The sequence below is a fragment of the Andrena cerasifolii genome, chromosome 7 (genome assembly GCF_050908995.1).
Source record: "Andrena cerasifolii isolate SP2316 chromosome 7, iyAndCera1_principal, whole genome shotgun sequence".
In the NCBI taxonomy this organism is placed as follows: domain Eukaryota; kingdom Metazoa; phylum Arthropoda; class Insecta; order Hymenoptera; family Andrenidae; genus Andrena; species Andrena cerasifolii.
The window spans coordinates 16,417,163-16,437,393 of NC_135124.1; the positions used below are offsets into that span (position 1 = coordinate 16,417,163).

The following is a 20,231-nucleotide window of genomic DNA, read 5'->3' on the forward strand; positions in this document are numbered from 1 at the left end:
TATGTTCTGATGAAACTCTCTCTCTGGGTAGAAAATATTTATCATCGCAGTATTACATTCTATAATCCTAAGTTTTGTATTTGAAGACCATAAGTTTGACAACACTTAAAGAAAAGTCAAAAGCATTACATCGCTCGTGTAATAAAAAAAATGTAACGAACAGTGGGAAATTCTAATGAAGGTAATTAACAACTTTCGAAGGATTATTATACGTTATTTATTATACATAGTAATAATATAGTTTGCTGCACGATACATATCACATTTTATTACATATTGTTAAATAAAGTAATTCGAGACAAAAGTTTCTATTGTATTTACAAGTTCGATTCGATACTTTTAGGTAACCGGCGTAATAGCAGTTGCGTTCTTAATTCATTGTAGTAGAATGATCACACGGCAGTGGCCGCGTTTGTGTTAGTACGTGTGCGCAAGAAAATGGCTGTATGAAGAAGAATGGGCAGATGTGATACAGTTTCATTACGTCATTACATCACACTTCTCTTTCCCCTTCTTTTTATCCCCCATTGATATATTTACATAACCATTTCCTTTGGCTACTAAAATAGGGGTCAATTTGATTTATAGCGGGATTCTTCGCAATACAAGGTCTTGTCACGCAATCGAACGATAAATCCTTCTTTTTTTGTTCATGCTTCTAAGATAGATTGCAAGCAAACAATAATTAATCGCCTTACGATCCGTGGCAGGCAAGCAACCTTTACAAATGATAGTTTACCATTGCTACGGCGGATTACAAAGAAATACGTGTTTTTACGCATAATTTCACTACTCAGTGTTCAAAGAAAATCCCAGTAGAGCGCCTTTTTCATATTAAAACAAACGAATTCTTCCCATTGCACAGCTTTATGAAATAGCGAGTTCGTTACGAAATCGCCCCCTCCCAAATACAAAGTTACACGTATTGTGAAATCGCTTTTCTATTTGAACAATATTGATAAATTGAACTCTAAGGTACAAAAGATAAAGGTTTAATTTATAGATTGTGCGTGCTTTAATTTATGCTTGTAATTATATTTGTAACCCCAAAACTTTTGTTTTGAGATAACGTCAAATGAAATTATTGAAGTTTTAAAGTGTTTGCTCAAAATTTCTACTTTTAGGTACATAGGTATGATTTTTTACAAAATATAACTGCTAAGGGCTATTATTAGTATATAAAATAATGACCAATGCTGCACAGGCCAGTATTTTGCGACGTAAATCAACAAAATGCTCAGTGCAAACACGTTTCTGTGCATAATATTACTCTATATTACATTGTATGGTTGTTTACGCCACGCCAAATTTCGCCGCGTCATGCTACACGTTATCTGATTATAGTACTATGGCAGAGAATTCGCTGAAACATGACAGTGTCGACAGTTGTGTAGCATCTTTCCTCCCATTTCCTCCTGTCTCATGTAAAAAAGAAAATCAAGGTTGCCGGCAAATTCAGTCAAATGCCGTTATTGTGGCCTCAGATAATTATTATTTGCACGAGAGAAATCGCTGCTATTTCAGATATAGAATCTTCGTAGGAATTTCGCATTGTAAAAAGAAATTTATTAGACATTTTACTGTTGTACAACAGTGTAGGTATGTACTCATTTTCACTTTTCTAGAAGCCTGAGAAGAAAGTTAAGCATGGTTTATGAAACATCAAAGGGTCCGTCCGGCACGCGGAATGTAATGACTCGAGTCATGCCAATTACGACAATACAGTCTATGTATACTTTTAAAACCAATTCAATTATTTTCGTTGCGTTTCGAAGATAAGTCGTGCTTAACATGTCATACCGAATAACAAATCGTGATAAAATATCACCAATTCGTTGCATTATGACGAGTTATCAGAGGACCAGTATACTTTTGTATCGTTGCAACAATCTATGAGCAACTTCGGAGGCGCATGTTTTTATATAGTGTAAAAGGATATTTATACGACAATATAAAAATGACATCATTATATAAATATACACGCTACTTCATTGATAACGATCTTGGTTCGAACAGGTATCGGTTTAGTACGGTTTCATGAGTTTCTCGGCTATTTCGCCATATAAGGGTCGGTCGTCCTTAATTTGAAAATCGGCACTTCTCGAAAGATAATCTGATATTTTCAGAGTTTACGCACACAGGCGCAAGGCGATCGTGACGCAATACATCTTGATTAGGCGAATAAACGAAGAATAGATATAATGTGAATCGGACTCCCTTCGGGCACAGTTTGCGTTTGCTCGAGAAAGCGAACGGTCGACCGTTACCATCAGGTCTTGGGCATATGCCAGTGTATGCCAATCTATCGTGTAATTGTGCATTTCAACGATCAAGTGTCTTGTGGCCAGATAGAACCCACCGATTGAAGCTGAGGCTGCTTACCGTTAAACGTTCACCACTTCGCCGACATTCACAGACAACCTGTGCAAACGGATACGTTAAGTGTAATTCAAAATTCAATCGAATAAAAAAACCAATGAACGAGTAAATGTATCGGAATGGAGAATCGAACTATGGATCAATTTTGCGGTTCCAAATTCTGGGTAAGGATACTTGCTCCACTTCTACCCTCAATCTCTGATGGTGTTTTCTTTTCTCCTGCTTTCAAATTAACAGACATCTCAATCGATTTACAGACAGTAGTGTTAAATTGTTAAGTGTAGAAAACGTTAGAAGTAAGTGGAACAGATTCTCCTATTAATATTTGTTCGATCCCTTTGTATTTTAGGATAATGATTTAGTCTGGAACTCGGATGATCCAGATATCCCGGAATGCTTTCAGAAAACGATATTGATATGGGTGCCGTGCGCATTCCTGTGGGTATTCTCAGAAATAGAGGTTTATTATCTGTTAAACAGTAAGAAGAGGAATGTTCCGTATACGTGGTTAAATATTTCTAAACAAGTACTTATAGGGGCATTGATTTTACTTAGTATCATTGACATAGGGAAGGCTATACATAGAAGTACTTACGACACTGTTTATAACGTTGATTATTACACACCAGTTGTGAAAATTATCACTTTTGTAAGTATCCATGATGCCTTCGAAGGATTACGGAAAATAGATCTACAATGCTAATGTGATTTCTTTGGCTTGCCGCAGGTTCTCGCGTCTGTTCTAGTAACATATAACAAAAAGCGTGGAATGTGTGCCTCCGGGCTGTTATTTATGTTCTGGTTCCTTCTAGTGCTATGTGGAGTTGTTCAGTACAGAAGTCTATTAAGGCTGTACATTGTCAAGGTACACAGTTTCAATCCTCTGTTTAAATATTCATGGCAAATTAATACAATGCTCTTTTTTAGGGGGAAAATAATTACTCGTTTGTATCCTACATGATATATTATCCAATAGTGGTACTTTCATGGTTGTTGAATTTTTTGGTGGATGCAGAGCCTACGTTTTCTGAATATCCAAAGGTAATAGGATATATGTAGATTTTATTTGCATTAGTATGGTATATATTAAGGGGGTAGGTTACCCTCAACAGCCCAAAATCAGGCCCTCCTTCAAACGCGCATTCCGAAGTAATAAATTTTAAGCGTCATTTCGAAAATGTTAAATATATTTATAGGAAAAAAAAGTTAGAAATATAAATGTAAAGGCATTTTTATAATCCGTAAGACAGTATCCATCTTGTGCAGGAAGCAAAATTTTCTTAAACAAATTAATAGAATTTTTATGTCAATGTTTCTGATTTTTCCTTTTTTTTTTAACAAGTTATATTGAAAATGTGCTCCCAATACATGGAGGGCAATAGTTTCCTGCAACTCCCCGTAAATTTTCATTCAAATCGTTCGAGCTGTTTTCGAGATTTTATGTTCACCGTTTTGGAAAACGTAGTTTCTGAGAAATGGCGTTTAAAATTGGACATCGTTATACAATCTCATGTGCAGGCTCGTACATTTTTTACCGTAATTCCTTCATTTTTTAGAATTTCGAAGCCCTGTTGCGTTTAAAATACGTAGAAAAGATGTAGCTAGCGGAATATGCAAATTTCCTAAAAACCAATTTTCGAAAATTTTCAGGGTAACCTACCCCCTTAAACGACGTACCACAGTTTAATTTTATTTATTAAAATGAACAGGTCGATAAACCATGTCCGGAGCAGAGGTCTTCCTTCCCTGCAAAAATCTTATTTACATGGTTCGATCCAATGGCGTGGAAAGGTTTCAAAAACCCATTGGAGACCACGGATTTATGGTCTATGAATCCGGAAGACACGGCCACAGAAATTATACCAAAGTTCGATAAATATTGGAATAAGAGTTTGCAAAAAACTAACAAGTGAGTGTGACATTTATGAATACTTGATATTAGGTAGCGAGGAGGAATTAGTAGGATAAATTATTCGAAGTTGTGTAAAAATTTACATTAGTAATAATATGTCGATCTACTTTTGCTAACAAGAGTATTTTGGACTTACTTTAGGTAAGTTTGATACGTACTGAGTAAAGATATTTATAGTTTGTAAGTAAATTTATATATATATATATGTATATGCATCTACACAATGTGCATATATATGAGAGTGTATATATTTTCAGTGTACAAGGTACTAAGGCGTCATTTAGAAAGGCATCCAGTCATGTAGATTTTAACAATGGACGGAAGAAGAAGATATCGTCAATTTTACCACCCCTTTGCAAGGCTTTTGGTACCACTTTTTTATTCGGATCAGTACTTAAATTCGTGCAAGATATCATGACTTTCGTTAGCCCGCAAATATTGAAGTAAGTAAATGATTCGATAGATTTTTTTCGTGGCCTGTTCTTAATTTAAATAGTCCATGTAGTATTTGTGAAATTGGGAAGCGAACAGATTTGTAATCCTACTGTTTTTAATTTAGACTGCTCATTCGTTTTACCGACGGACAAGAATCAATGTGGAAAGGCTATTTGTATGCGGTTTTACTTCTAGTCACAGCCATATTTCAAACGTTAATTTTATCTCAGTACTTTCACCGCATGTTCATAGTTGGATTACGCGTGCGTACTGCCCTGATAGCTGCGATTTATCGTAAAGCATTGAGAATGTCGAATTCTGCCAGGAAAGAAACGACGCTCGGCGAGATAGTAAATTTAATGTCTGTAGATGCGCAAAGATTCATGGATTTAACAGCGTATATAAACATGATCTGGTCCGCACCCCTGCAAATAGTTATAGCCTTATACTTTCTGTGGGAGACGCTTGGGCTGGCAGCGTTCGCTGGCTTGGCCGTTTTACTTATTCTCATTCCCCTAAATGTATTGATCACGAATAGAGTAAAAACATTACAAATCAGACAAATGAAAAACAAAGACGGAAGAGTGAAATTAATGAATGAAGTTCTTAACGGTATAAAAGTGTTGAAGTTATATGCATGGGAGCCTTCGTTTGAAGAGCAGATATTGAAAATACGTATGAAAGAAATCAAAGTGTTAAAGGAAGCGGCATATCTTAATGCTGGAATAAGTTTTATCTGGTCTTTTGCTCCCTTTTTAGTAAGTTATTCTTAGATTAAATTAGTCCGCTAAACATAAGAATGACTCGCTTAATATTCTTTCATGAATTTTACAGGTGTCACTGGTGTCCTTCGCAACTTATGTACTTATAGATGAGAACAATCGATTAGACAGCACAACTGCTTTCGTTTCACTCAGCCTTTTCAATATATTAAGGTTCCCCCTTTCTGTATTACCCATGATGATTGGTAACATCGTTCAGGTAATGAAACATCAAAATTTTTGACATTCAATCCTAACGCACACAATTCTCTATTTAGTAATGAAACGTGTAATATCTAGGCTTATGTTTCTGTAAAACGTATTAACAAATTCATGAATGCAGAAGAACTGGATCCCAACAATGTTCAACATGACTCGTCTGAGCGTAAGCCCATTACTTCTTTTTTTATCATTATCAAGATTTATACGATAAATATATTGTATGTACCGATATGATGTAGCGCATGTATTATTAATTGAGAATGGCACCTTTGCGTGGGATATGGAAAACATTGATAAGCCGACATTAAGAAACATCAATATGCAAGTGGATCAAGGCCAGTTGGTAGCCGTTGTTGGTACTGTGGGATCTGGTAAAAGCTCCCTCATATCAGCGCTGCTTGGAGAAATGGAGAAAGTGAGCGGCAGAGTTAATACAAAGGTGAATATCTTTTCTATAATTCGTATGGCGCGAAGGTGCTTAGAGATACATAGAGAGTACATATTTACTGCATGTATGTAATCATGTGTTTATTTTTACACGTAATAGGGCTCTATTGCATATGTGTCTCAACAAGCATGGATACAAAACGCGTCATTGCAAGATAATGTTCTGTTTGGAAAAAAGTTGCATAAAGCCTCATATAATCGTGTAATCGAAGCATGCGCATTGAGTCCAGATTTAAAAGTACTACCCGCAGGTGATCAAACTGAAATCGGAGAGAAGGGTATAAATTTGTCCGGCGGGCAGAAGCAGAGGGTAGCTTTAGCGAGAGCGGTGTATAATGATTCCGACGTGTACTTCATGGACGATCCGCTGAGTGCAGTAGACTCGCACGTTGGCAAGCACATATTTGAGAATGTAATCGGCTCGAACGGTCTGCTCAAGAAGAAAACGAGGATACTCGTCACGCACGGCATTACATATTTGCCGGAGGTCGATAATATCATTGTGATTAAAGACGGCGAGATAACAGAAAGTGGGACTTACAAACAGCTTTTAGAGAAAAGGGGGGCCTTCTCTGAATTCTTAGTGCAACATCTTCAGGAAGGTACATATCAATTCCTCTGTCCCACTTTCACTTTCTACATTCATGTTCTTTATTAACGTTTAAATATATTTTTCATGGATCTAAGTTGGAAATCGTAAGTCAGTGAAAAAAGTAATTACGATTCCTTTTCATACTTCGATTTGTGTGATTGTCCGGAAAATGGTTTATATTGCATTTGGCTTGTGATATTAGAGTATCAAGGATGTTAGTATTTTTTGCAATTCGCCACTATAAAAACTTATTGACCAGCTTATAGTACGAAGCTATTTTAATACAGTTGTTTATAGTCTCCTTAGTACAGTATGATGTTAATGTGCAAAAGAGAAAGACACGCATGTAGGACTTCGTTTTTTTTTTTTTTTTAATAGTGCATGTCGAACCTCAGCCAGAACGTGATTAAAATACTTGAATAAATATTATGATTAATTGCCTTTACGAATTATGTTTAAAGTATTGAAAGTAACTGCTATGATTTGCTGGATGTACTTGAAATTTCCTTTGTTTAACATAAAAGGTGTATAGTTCAATGGAGTAGACCAAACAGCTGAATATGCAGCTACCAATAAAGAAGTGGAAAGATCGGAGTCGAACTCCTCCTTTATTCATAATTTCTCTCTGGATTGCTCCGTTGAACTATAATTTTGTCATTATTTCTTGATGTTTTAACAATCCACATTTCTTTAAAACATGTCGTATTACTGTAAATCTATCCTGATAAATTTGAAACAGTGTATGCCGATGATGACTCTGAAGCAGATTTACAAGAAATTAAACAACAACTGGAAACAACGATAGGATCGAGCGAACTGCAACAGAAATTAACCAAAGCCAGATCAAGGGAAAGCCAAAGTGAATCTGGTTCCATAGTCGATAGGAAATCCTTAAGCGGCTCATTGAGAAGGTAAAATTCTTACGGTATTATTACTTCGCGTAGCTTCCATCTCGATGTCATATTTCTTGGAAAATTTTCAGGCAGCATTCTACGGATAGCCAACAATCCGAAAGCTATTTGCAAAGTATTAGCGTGACGGAGAAACGTAGGTCGCAACAAAAGTTGGCGGAGAAATTAATAGAGGTGGAGAAAACTGAAACTGGAAGCGTAAGTTGCTCTTTTACCACAGCTAGCTTTCAAATCTGTAAGTCTATAGCTATATATTGTTTCTGTTCGTAAGGTCAAGTGGCGAGTGTACTCCCATTACTTCAAATCTATTGGATGGTTTTTGTCAATAACCACTATCATAATGAACGCTATATTCCAAGGATTTAGCATAGGATCAAATTCTTGGCTGAGCTTGTGGTCGAACGATAATTTAACAGCCTATAATTCTACGTACAGTAAATCTCAGCAAGATATGTATCTTGGAGTGTATGGTGGACTTGGCCTTGGACAGGGTATGTTTCTAAAAGTATATATAAATATTTGTCAATATTCAATATCCCTCTTTATTGAAATAGAGTATACTAGCTTTTTTTTTAGAATTAAATTCTTATAAAGAACGATTGTATAAGGTAAGCTTACTCTCGTGAAGTACGCTATTACTATATATAAACTGAAGCGACTATTTCACTTGTGATAATATAAAAGTTGTGTAAAAAGCATGTTCCTTCACAGATTACACAGTTTTGGGGCAATCAAATATTTTTTCCGTCAATTTTGAGCAATGAGTAACATACAATTGTATGAGTCCGCTACCGATAATCCGTGCATTAAAATGTACAACATAATTCTTTTCTTATTTCTAAAATTCTACGTTGCATACTATCTAATGCTGAAAATTTTAATAGAATCTCACTGGTATTTCGAAATGCTAGTGCGAGTGTGGTTTGCTGTGTCTAAAGAATCTTTATGAACAAAGTAAAGCTTTGTAGTGATATATGCTTAAATGCAATTATCTCAGTTACTTTACCATTCAAAATTAACTAATTTCAATTTCGCATGTATTTTATTCTTTCGTCCACCCACCAATTTAAATGTACATAAGCTCTTATGCCTAACAGTGTAGAATTATAGATTGGATAATTATACTAACGGTAGTATAACATATCAGCATGAAGTAGCAAAACGATTAAGCTTCTTTCATATCTGTTCATTACCAGAGTATAATTTTCCGTAAAGTACTTACGTTTTTAAATTGCCATCAATAATGAGACAGCTTTACGCGCAAGTAGATCATATTCCCCTCATACCTTCGGTTAACGCGTGTACATTGCAATACCTCTAACAGTTTAGCGATACTTTAACAAATCATAAATCATAAATCTGTGATAGTCGAAATATGTTGCTTTTAACATTACTGAATACGTCCTTTTAAATGTCGCACAGTTAGACCAAATGCTTCATTGTTTTAAGAAGAATATTAATTCAGTGAAATTGTGATAGACTGATAGGAAGATAGAGGAATAATTGTGAGAAAGACTAAGTTTTGCTACATAGGGGATATATTAGTAGACTCAAAGATACTTAAGGCAACGATTCGTGAGACAAGATTACATAGTGCATGTTTATTGCTTAATTTATGTCACCTAGATAAGCTCAATTTATTTATATTTTATTAGTGACTTACGCCGTAACAATCCTTTATCCTTAACTATAAATGCACCTCAATACATGTGTGACTGCGGTAAGGAACTTGCACTATGGTGAGTCAGACAGACGGTGAGCGACAGTGAAGACGAGCATTGTCGCCAAATACAAACGATTCTTTTATCAATTAATTCTCGTCGATGTTGAATGCATATGCTGCTACGAATGCAACTCCTGATTATACATCGCTATTAAGTTTAACGATATACCAAAGTTATCACCAATCGTTGTAGGCTTGACAGTACTTGGAGGGGCGTTAATCATGGCAAAAGGAACAATACGCGCTTCCGTGCGTCTCTTCGAGAGTACGCTGCACCGTGTTCTCCGCAATCCAATGTCATTCTTTGACAAAACTCCAACCGGTCGAATTCTTAGTCGGCTCGGTAAAGACACTGATGTTATTGATAACGCTCTACCATCCATTCTGCGTTCTTGGATAGCTTGCCTCCTTTCGGTATGATATTTTTTACGTTGTAAATACTGCGCTTAACGTATTATCGTTTCTCGTAAAAGTACTAGGAGTTAAGTCTACGCCCACTTGCACAGTGGTCAAGTTGCAATCATGATTCTGATAATACGTACGACTCTGTTAATTCAATTTTCATTTAGAAAATGCAAATCTTTAATGCCACTTAGAAGGTATGAAAATCAATTGAGAAAGTTATTGCATGTTTAGAGGTTTACGTAGATGTACTAATCCAGTGAAATATGTCTATTGGTGGACAAGACGTATCAATTTGTTGCGAAGATACGTGCGAAAGAATATCCCAGATTCTTATCGCCACGTTATAACGGGATTCTTAGTTTCTTAATTTTAAAAGTACCTGGTTGTATTGTATCTGTATCTCTTAATGTATCTGTCTATCGTATATGTTACTTACATGGTCGCTTCGATTATTTATTTTCACGTACGAAGAGAGAAATGAGTTTCGTGCTGTAGTATTCCTTTTATGCAGTCGTCAGTAATTTATGGTGTACAAAGATACAGTGCAATAGTAACAGCATAAACAGTAAGGTAATGGACACAATTATACAATCAGCCTCTGTGTGTATGAAAACAGTATTGCTTGCGCTTGAATGTATTACTGCATCTGCATTCTTCCTCGTTGTATATGCATTACATGCGCCTGGCATGCCTCTCCACAGCAAACTTCACTTCCTCGCATAACATGAGACAGGAAAGTATTCTTAATTTAAAATTCTTCGAGAAAGTCTTTCTCCTTATTCATGCATATTAGAAGTAAATAGCATTTGCGAAGTACTTTGTAAAAAGAGAACAAACTCATAGTAGCAAATACAAAGTATTATGGAGATGTTTAGCAAAAAAAAAACATTTATCCAATGTTTTAGATTCTCAAAGTTCTGGCACATTTGTGTATCATTCGCAGTTATTTAAAATTCCAAACTTCTGTTAGTGTGGTTACAATGAAAGCCAACCATGTCTGATGTTGTAGCGATGGCGAGTTTTTTCTGCGATTTGGCTCCGCAGCTGGGCTGCTGGCTGGCTGCTCGCCAGATGCACATGTTGATGCTGCGTTCTGTGATGCGTGCTCCATTGACCTTCTTTGATACGACTCCTACTGGTCGCATTATCTCCAGGTTTGCTAAAGACGTCGACGTACTGGATACATCTCTTCCTCAGCAAATTTCCGATAGCATCTATTGCTTGTTCGAGGTAATTTTTGGATATGCCTGAGCCAGATTAAGACAATCGGTTCTTATTATTTCCCTCCTGTAAATTCCCTCAGTCATGATTCATTGGGTCTACCTTCGTAACTTCCATTTCATCAAAGGGTTTGTATTGGTTTCTCGCTGAGGTATTTCTTATTTAAATACATCATGGCCGTTTGTTTATTTGGCAACATCTTAGATAAAATAACAGTATTACAGTTTCCATACTCCAATTATAGCTTCTTAGCAGACTCCGAATGTTCCGGCTCAACTGTACGAAAGCATACGTCTAATTGCAAATGAATAGCGTAAATTAAATTAAATGAGTTTTAGAAGCTATAATTGAGTATAATTGTGTCCGTTCCAATAAATTACAACGATAGCGTAATTATGTGAATACAATAGGAGTGCGTTTGTAATGAGCAATAGAAAATGGTTGTGTAAATGTACATTAATTAAGATCTCATTCCCGTGTGTTGTGTACATTTGTTTTATTTAAACGCTAGTTACTAATCTTATCGTGGTATATATATATATATATATATATATATATATATATATATATATATATATATATATATTGATGGGTAAAACAGATATATTATTAGTGTTCGGCTGCATAATGGTGGTGGAAAGTTAGATATGGGTACTTCATCTGCCGATCTGCATGGTCATTAGTTCCTAAATTCTTCTTTTACAGAGCTATTTTGTTTATCATTTTATGATTGCATACATAAACTCATGTGTACCTGTTTGTATATATGCGGTTATTTATTTTCTGTTCTGTGCCTCTTATGCTGTATAAGATAATACTTTATTGACTTTGGTATTACATACCGAACAAATCTCTAAAAAAAAAAAGCGCTCCGCCTATTCTAAAGAACACGTTCGTATTACAGGTCATAGCCACTCTAGTGGTTATAAGTTTTAGCACACCGATCTTTACGGCAGTAATAGTGCCGATAGGTGTAATCTATTATTTAGTTCAACGACTGTACGTTGCAAGCTCACGGCAACTTAAACGTCTGGAGTCTGTTTCAAGATCTCCCATATATTCGCATTTCAGTGAATCAGTATCTGGTACGTGAAAGAAGCCTTCTGCGCTCTATTTAATAATTCATAACTCAAGCGAATACAATATTTCAATCCGTATTAATATTTTATTCATCAGGAGCACAAATGATTAGGGCATTCGGCGTGCAGGAACGATTTATTTATGAATCCGAGAGTAAAGTAGATTTCAATCAAGTGTGCTATTACCCTAGTATAATCGCAAACAGGTATGTCTTCTCTAAGCGACAGAATAGACACAATGCCGGTCGCACGGCAGCATGATTAATGATTTCCTTATAGGTGGCTGGCGGTGCGTTTGGAAATGGTTGGAAACTTGATTATCTTCTTCGCCGCGCTCTTTGCAGTATTAAGTAGAGACACTATGAAGTCTGGTATAGTTGGCTTGTCCATCACTTATGCCTTACAAGTGAGATAAAACATTCTATCCGGCACTTAAACTTCGCATTGTTCAATTTTAGGGTAATGTCTAATAAAGATTGTTGCTCTAGATCACTCAAACGTTAAACTGGTTGGTGCGAATGACGTCTGACGTTGAGACAAACATAGTGGCAGTAGAGAGAATAAAAGAGTACGCGGAAACCCCACAGGAAGCAGCCTGGAAGAATCCAAGTTACACACCGCCTAATGATTGGCCTATACAGGGACGCGTTGACTTCAAAGATTATAAAGTTCGTTATAGGGAAGGCCTGGACCTCGTGCTCCACGGATTAACATTCACCGTCAAGGGGGGCGAGAAAGTTGGCATCGTCGGTAGAACCGGCGCGGGGAAGTCTTCCTTGACGTTGGCTCTGTTCAGAATTATAGAAGCAGCCGAAGGGCAGATTGTTATCGACGATGTAGACATCGCCAAATTGGGTCTCCACGATCTCAGATCCAGACTGACTATCATACCTCAAGATCCTATACTGTTCTCAGGTAGTTTAAGAATGAACCTGGATCCATTCTGTTCTCACAACGACGAGGACGTGTGGAAAGCTTTGGAGCACGCGCATCTTAAATCTTTTGTAAAAAGTAAATGCAACTTCGTTGGCTCTGATTATAAACGACGAGTGAATGAATGTACCACGCTTTCATTCTATTTCAGATCTGCCAAGTGGTATTTCACACGAAGTGACCGAGGGCGGCGAAAACTTAAGTATAGGTCAACGACAACTAATATGTTTAGCAAGGGCATTACTTCGGAAAACGAAAGTACTTATCCTCGACGAGGCAACAGCGTCCGTCGACTTAGAAACAGACGACTTAATTCAGACCACAATTAGGCAAGAATTTAAAGATTGCACGGTTCTCACGATAGCTCACAGGCTTAACACAATCCTTGACTCGGACAGGTGCGTCCCGCAAATATTTACGATACGAATTCTTTCAGAGATCGGCTAATATCACATGTAATGTATTCCACAGGGTCATTGTCTTGGATAACGGGCTCATTAAGGAATATGACTCTCCAGACACGTTACTTCGTAATTCGTCCAGCTTATTTCATAGTATAGCTAAAGATGCAGGCCTCGCAGCTTGAATGGGACACATCGCGGATACTGTACAAGCAATGAAAACGAAATAGAACACATTTCTAATCGATCAAAGAACACGTGCGGACAAACGATAAGGGAAAAGATATGGTAACTCGATTATATAGGGAAACACAAAACACTGTTAGGCTTGTAACCGTCGGGAATTTTGTAGGACAACTTTAAATAACATTGAGCACAGCCCATTTATAAAAGTAGTACGGATATCCGTTACCTAAAGTACTGCCATTTTAGCGGCACATTCTGTGCTACGTAGAATAAGTTTATAAACGTGTACAGTGATTCGGGGATGGATTCTTGGATATAGAAAGTTTTAATCATTTTAAAAGAAAAAGCTGCCTGTTCAGGCTTACACTCGCATATAAAACCTGTGCAACGTACAAAACAGAACAGTATTTTTTTAGTTCTTTTTTAATTCCTATTAAACATCACTGCACTCACACTGCCTTGTTTTTTTTTCTTCTTTTTCTTAGTTTTTTATCGCAGAAACGAATTGTTCGTGATTGTAGTATCTTTTACTTCTGCTGTATATCGAACGTCTATTACTTCTGTTGAATTTTATCGGTCGGAATAAAATATTTATATTAACAAATAACCCCGGTTTTGTATAGTATACAAATTTTTCTCTCGGCTGTTCGTCTTATGTGTTGCAATTGGCGAATCAGTTATTACTTATCTCGTACTTAGATACTATATTGTACATTGATTATACATAGTACTTGGATTCTTTTAGTGCCATGCAATCTGTACTAGGCTGTAGCGAAACACATCACTGCACATTTTACTATATAGTTCCTCGTCTCGTAATGAAAGAAATATCTTGTGGTGCTGTTAACGCGAGAAAGTTTATTAATTTTCCACATTTTAATTGCTAGATACTTTATAATTATGTAAGTATGTAGCGGTTCGAATACAGTTGGTATGGTGCTAGACAGGATGCGGTAAATGAAATTGCAAACAAAAGGAATATAGATCTCGTCCTGAGGTAATCGATGTTTTTGAACGTGACATGGAAATACTGTATATAAAAATTTGTACCTTAGATTGTTTATATATCTCTATTACATAGTCACTATCATAGTGCATTTGTACAGGAAAATAGTAGCTGCTGGTACACGTAGCATCCGTTTCCTTTGTTATGCGTATATGACGGTTTCTCGAACAAGTCCTTGGAGACACGATTTGCCAACGCTAATGTTCTTCAAACCAGCCACCAAATCAATGTAAAAGTAAGATAGCTTCCTTGCCCATTTTTTCCAATGTATTACACAGTCCAACAAAATGAAACTTTCTGTTCCGCAATATCCACTGGGTGATTCTTGTAGAGTTTTTCTCTATCACCCTCAGTTTTTGAAAAAGATGGTTTTGTAAAAACTTACGATTTTGGGCAAAAGTGAGGTATTACGTGAAAACTAAGAACGCCGGAAAGTTCAACTTAGTCTGAGAAGATAGAGGAGAACTTCCCGAATATATCAGTGTATATAATTACTAAATTTAAATGTTCTGAATGATTGTAAATGACCATGAAAGTTTGAAGTGTCGATGTGCATGATTTCCACGTAATATTGTTTACCTAGCCCGAAAACGCTACCCAGCATCGGATTCTGTAGACATTTCTGAAGAAGAAACCATCTAGGAAAAGTGGCGGAACGGTTTTTAACTCGTACTGGTAGAGAAAATATCCATCGGCAACGCGTTCACGGTGTTTTGTCGCCTGGTGCGACTGATCAGGGCCGTCGCTACGTGCCGATGGTACCGTTCAGTGCGCACCGACTGTCTACATGGATCATACTTACATTTTTTCATGTATTCGTGGATAGTATTCACGGATTTAAACAAACTTTTCCTGATCAGTCTCTATTTTAAACAATTTCGGTCTTCAATGCATGAATATCCATGTATGACTTGTATGAATTTACAAGGTTTTTATTTTATTTTTTACACCTTTTCAAATATGGTAATAGTTGAAATTCATTAATTTCGTTCATCTTCAGAAATGTCTTCAGAATCCGATGCTGGGTAGCGTTTTCGGGCTAGGTAAACAAGTTTTCGTAAAAATACAAAAATATTACGTGGAAACCATGCACATCGACACTTCTGCAAACTTTCAAAATTTAGTAACTATATACACTGATATATTCAAGAAACTCTCCTCTATCTTTTCAGACTAAGTTGAACTTAACAGCGTTCTTAGTTTTCACGTAATACCTCACTTTTACCCAAAATCCTGTGTTTTTCAAAAATTGAGGGTGATAGAGCAATTCTGCTTGCGGATTCGGGTTCAGGGCGAAAAACTCTACAAGAGTCACCCAGCGGATATTGCGGACCAAAACTCGTGTTGGACAGTGTTATTGTATACAAAAAGGGACATAATGTCTGCGACATTATTCTTTATTTTTTAATAATATATAATATCAATAAATATTAGCAATCCATTTTAGTAAAGTCATTTACTTCTTTCATTAATTGTATCGCAATAGTCCACATTCGACGTGCTTCCTTACGATTTATATATTATACACTAAAACGATACATTAAAAAGATACTAACTACAAACACACAAATTTGTCTGTCTTGTTATAATTTCGTGTACTAATATTAAATGAAAAAAGGCGGTTTGCTGATACGAGGTATACAGGAGAGAGTGCAAGCTTATTTTAAACAGGACAGGGCGCTAGATCGTGGAATAAAATTAAACGGTAGTTGGAGACATTCATTTATTAAAAACAATAATTGTATTTAAGAACTGTCGCAATTTAATTTTTAACATTTGAATCGCGGGAGTCACTGCTCTGTTTCGAATTTGCTATTCTCTGCAAAAATATTTTGCAGCATCTTATATGTATACGAATAAAAGATTTAGCCCAGGAATGACAATTGCTCAGATTTCAGTATAAGCCTTAAAATATAATACTACTTTCCATACATATTACTTGGCCACGTATTTGTGTACGCGTACACGCGTAACTCGAATGATTCCGTTTCACGCATGTAGACTAAACAAACGAAGATTCGAAATAAACTATATTTTCTTTCAGTATCCGTACAAGATTATAATAATTACAAGACAATGTAACAAACGAAGTTAAAACAAAGATGACAGAGATAAAAAAACCATGCTTGAGAAATACCAGCTTGGTAACGATCGTTTCCTGAAAGAATACATATAGTTCTTTATAATCGTACTAAACACTTTCCTGACATTTCGCCTATTATAACGGACGCCGGCATCCTTGTCCAAGGATGCGAATATCTCTGCGAGGCTGCTTCATTTGGCTAAATCTCGAAACCAAAAGAATATATATATACACACAGTTATATCGAACTCGCATAGATACACGTTAATGCGTGCAGATATATCCTTTGGTACTAAATAAGTTTATTAATTTCAGATGAAGATTCGAATAATACACTGAACGCTAACATTATACACCCACACGTCACTCGTTCTTTTTGTCCGCCTCGTCTTTCGGACGATCTTTAATAGCTTGCGGCTTCTTATCACTACTGACATTAGCCTCCATTTCGCCAGAGAAACCGAACTCGTTTATCCTGGTGAGATCGGTCTTGTATATCCATCTCTGGTACAAAAATACAAAGAAAACGATATCGTCGCGGAAGCAGCCGATTCTGTAGAGCGTCGGCATCTTTATAACGAACGCGAAGATATCGTCGATGAATGTATTTAAAAATTTGTAAGACATCATGCGCCATGGAAGGTGTGCCACGCTCTTTAGTTTATAATTGATAAACAATTGCGGCGTCATCATAATGAATCCGAATGTCAGTAAGAATCCATAAAGCATACTTAGCACCCACGAGTACCACCCTTTATGCTCTAAATACATCAGCGAATAAATCGCGTATCCTCCTAAAAGAGGATAGAGGACCCACGATAGATACTTGAAGGCAAGCCTGTCGTATTCTTTTGTGGAAGATTCTACGTACGACCCTTTGTCGTGGAAACTTATACTTGGAAAGACACCGAGTAGCTTCGAATCCCTGTGAACGGTAATGTCTACGACCTTATTAATCTTCCATACTTCTATGCATAATCCTACGGCGCAGCCGATTCGCACAACGGTATTCGTTTCGTTGTCGAGAACGTACAACAAGACGACGAGCGATTGGAAAACATTGAAGAATACAGATCGAACCGACAGACCCTCCAACGAGTTGCGATTGTTCCAGAATTGAATGTCTGAAAAAATGGATAGATCAATAATTAGAAAGGAATCATAAGTTACTTATATGTTTTACAGAGAACCTGTGCCTTACCGTTTTTAAACGCCAGGAATTCGAATATACTATGTAAAAATGATACAATTATAGTTAGACCCAGCAAGTAAGGATTCGTTTCCAATAATGTTTCCTTTAAAGTATCTTGAATATTATCATCTTCGTCCGACGATTCTCCTATGTAACAAAATACCATTGCACAACTGAAACTCTATTTGTACGTCTGCTACTGGTTTCCCATGATGATACAACATACCCATAAGCGAAGATGTCCACTCGTTCCTCATGGTCTGAGCTGCATAAATTTGCCATTTAAACAACGAGAGAGGTTGGTAAGATAATTTTAGTTCTAGCTCCTCCACTGTACTATTCAATGGTTGATAGTCCCTTTGCATATTCCAAAAGTCATTCGCGTATATAACAGGTTTGTAAAACGTTTCTCCGGGTAAAAAGTTAATATCTGTTGGAGAAACATGTTAACCATATTTAACGAACGATCACATTTTACGAGATTCACAGAGTTGTACAACTTACATGTATCTAGAGGTGGTGGTACTTGCCCGAATACCCAGTTTGTTTGATCAGTTACTAAGTTAATAGTTAAATTGGGGTGCCAATGTGATACATAGTCCTGATTCAGTAATTCAGCTTGCTACGGTAAATACATTTAACTTTTACGGTAAGTACATTTAATTTCATTCGTAAATAAACGCATCTTGCAATGAATTTTAACGTCTACGTACTTCGGTCTCTTCTTTACTTATAGCAGTTTCGCCAGTTAACAAGTTATGCCTCTTCTGATACCTGATCTTTTTAAATTTATTTAACATTTTTTTAGAATACGACATGTAATCCCCCGCGTAAATATTCTTGCCCGCCTTGGGGTTCGGGGATTTTCCGCTCTTTGTGACATACACATGGAGGTATATGGATCCGTTGTTCTTTAATTGATCAGATGGAATGAATTTGTATTGAACAACCCTCGAGCCGTCATTATTTGGTCCGCTATACCAATCTCCATATATCAATCCCCGCTCCAGCCAAATCAATGTGCGCGGATCATCAAACTGCTTAAACTTCTCGAACTCGGACAGATAAATATGCATATCGAACGATGTTCCATTCTCGAATATATTTACAGCTTGCAGACGCGTCGGCGACTGTGGATTAACTTCAGGTTGAGGGCGTCTGAACAGATAGCTAATAAAATAAATAATGAGGGCACGTATGACTAAAGACTTTGTTATCGAGTAGAACGACTCGAGGAACGTAGGCTGATGTTTTTTCCTCTGCTCATCGATTTCCCCATTTACCTGCGCAACAAATTGAGAAGGACAATAAATATCTGACCAGAGGTCTGACGAAACGTGAATTTCAATTCAAAACCCGTAACGCTATCCTTGAGCAGAACAGGTTGCAGTAGCTATTTACATCGCGTACGTCGCATCGCTGAACGATCGCGTTCAGGTTCAATTACATTACATGTTTAATAAATCGTATAATAAATCGAAATGTTTCTCAGCGATGTTTCAATTAAATAAGACCCGTGCGACGTACAGCGACGAAATTAAATCCATTACTTGAGATAAGACACGACGAACGTTTTTCAAGGAAGGAAATTAATTACTGGGGTAAATAGTTAATTGACCCACATCTCTTTCCTCATTATTTTCCACAGGAACCAACTCCCCGTTCTGTTGGCTGTTGCTGTCCATGTCCGTATTTTCTCTGACATCGACTTCCTTACGATCCTGACTATCATTTTCAGCACCCACCATTTTTGTGTTGGGATTGTTTCCAGCGAATCCCTCTGCACTTTCAGAGGGAGTCACATACACCGGATGTGAGATCTATGTATATACTTTACACCTTAAATCACGTGTTGCATGATGCTGAACTTGGATTCCCTGCAAATATTCAATTAATTAATTGAAAGAAATATATTCACGATACGCAATTCTGAGCAGTATTAGTATATTAACATTCACAGTTTTGGGAGGGTACCAGCATTCTTCGTATCTCTTTGACAATCCTAAGGAATCAAAACACCATCTTACCCTTTTATTCAAGGTATTATTCGGAGTATTATCAAATTTCGTTTCAATCAAATAATTGAGACTTGCAAGATTTTATTACTGGCTAGTAATCAATAATACAAAATGCTTCAGACAAAAATTTAATAATTTCGGAGGGGACACAATTTGGTCTCAGTACTATTCTTTTACTTGGAGGAGTAGAGGAGATATGAATGATATGAAGGCCAACTTCGGTTTTTTAAATAAGACTGTATACCTTTCGTTGCGTTTTCTATATTGCGAATTCTTCTATGCTCAGGAATTAAAAGAGATTTTATTATAATTTTATGCAATATTC

At 36.7% G+C, this 20,231-nt stretch overlaps 2 protein-coding genes across 3 annotated transcripts; one reads left to right on the forward strand and one right to left on the reverse strand.

The window, feature by feature from the left end:
- The first annotated feature begins 2,401 nt into the window (after positions 1 to 2,401).
- On the forward strand, positions 2,402 to 16,496 carry Mrp (Multidrug-Resistance like Protein 1). Of its 2 annotated transcripts, none has more exons than XM_076816252.1 (21): positions 2,402 to 2,543; positions 2,729 to 3,028; positions 3,107 to 3,244; positions 3,307 to 3,420; positions 4,089 to 4,288; positions 4,549 to 4,734; positions 4,851 to 5,484; positions 5,561 to 5,707; positions 5,788 to 5,872; positions 5,949 to 6,148; positions 6,257 to 6,758; positions 7,488 to 7,659; positions 7,731 to 7,857; positions 7,931 to 8,150; positions 9,576 to 9,796; positions 11,913 to 12,093; positions 12,185 to 12,293; positions 12,367 to 12,493; positions 12,576 to 13,098; positions 13,172 to 13,418; positions 13,492 to 16,496. In XM_076816252.1, the coding sequence occupies exons 1-21, from the start codon at positions 2,499 to 2,501 to the stop codon at positions 13,604 to 13,606; spliced, it is 4,593 nt and encodes a 1,530-aa protein (XP_076672367.1). In that variant the 5' UTR covers positions 2,402 to 2,498; the 3' UTR covers positions 13,607 to 16,496. The 2 variants fall into 2 exon arrangements, with proteins under 2 accessions (XP_076672367.1, XP_076672368.1); XM_076816253.1 differs by lacking the exon at positions 9,576 to 9,796 and adding an exon at positions 10,797 to 11,017.
- Positions 16,497 to 16,976: 480 nt separating this feature from the next.
- Positions 16,977 to 19,755, reverse strand: LOC143371294 (putative lipid scramblase CLPTM1). Its single transcript, XM_076816282.1, has 6 exons — positions 19,511 to 19,755; positions 18,602 to 19,171; positions 18,393 to 18,510; positions 18,115 to 18,318; positions 17,898 to 18,035; positions 16,977 to 17,820 (listed from the first exon to the last, which is right to left on the reverse strand). Exons 1-6 carry the CDS (start codon positions 19,634 to 19,636, stop codon positions 17,060 to 17,062), a joined length of 1,917 nt encoding a protein of 638 aa, XP_076672397.1. The 5' UTR covers positions 19,637 to 19,755; the 3' UTR covers positions 16,977 to 17,059.
- Between the last annotated feature and the right edge of the window lie 476 nt (positions 19,756 to 20,231).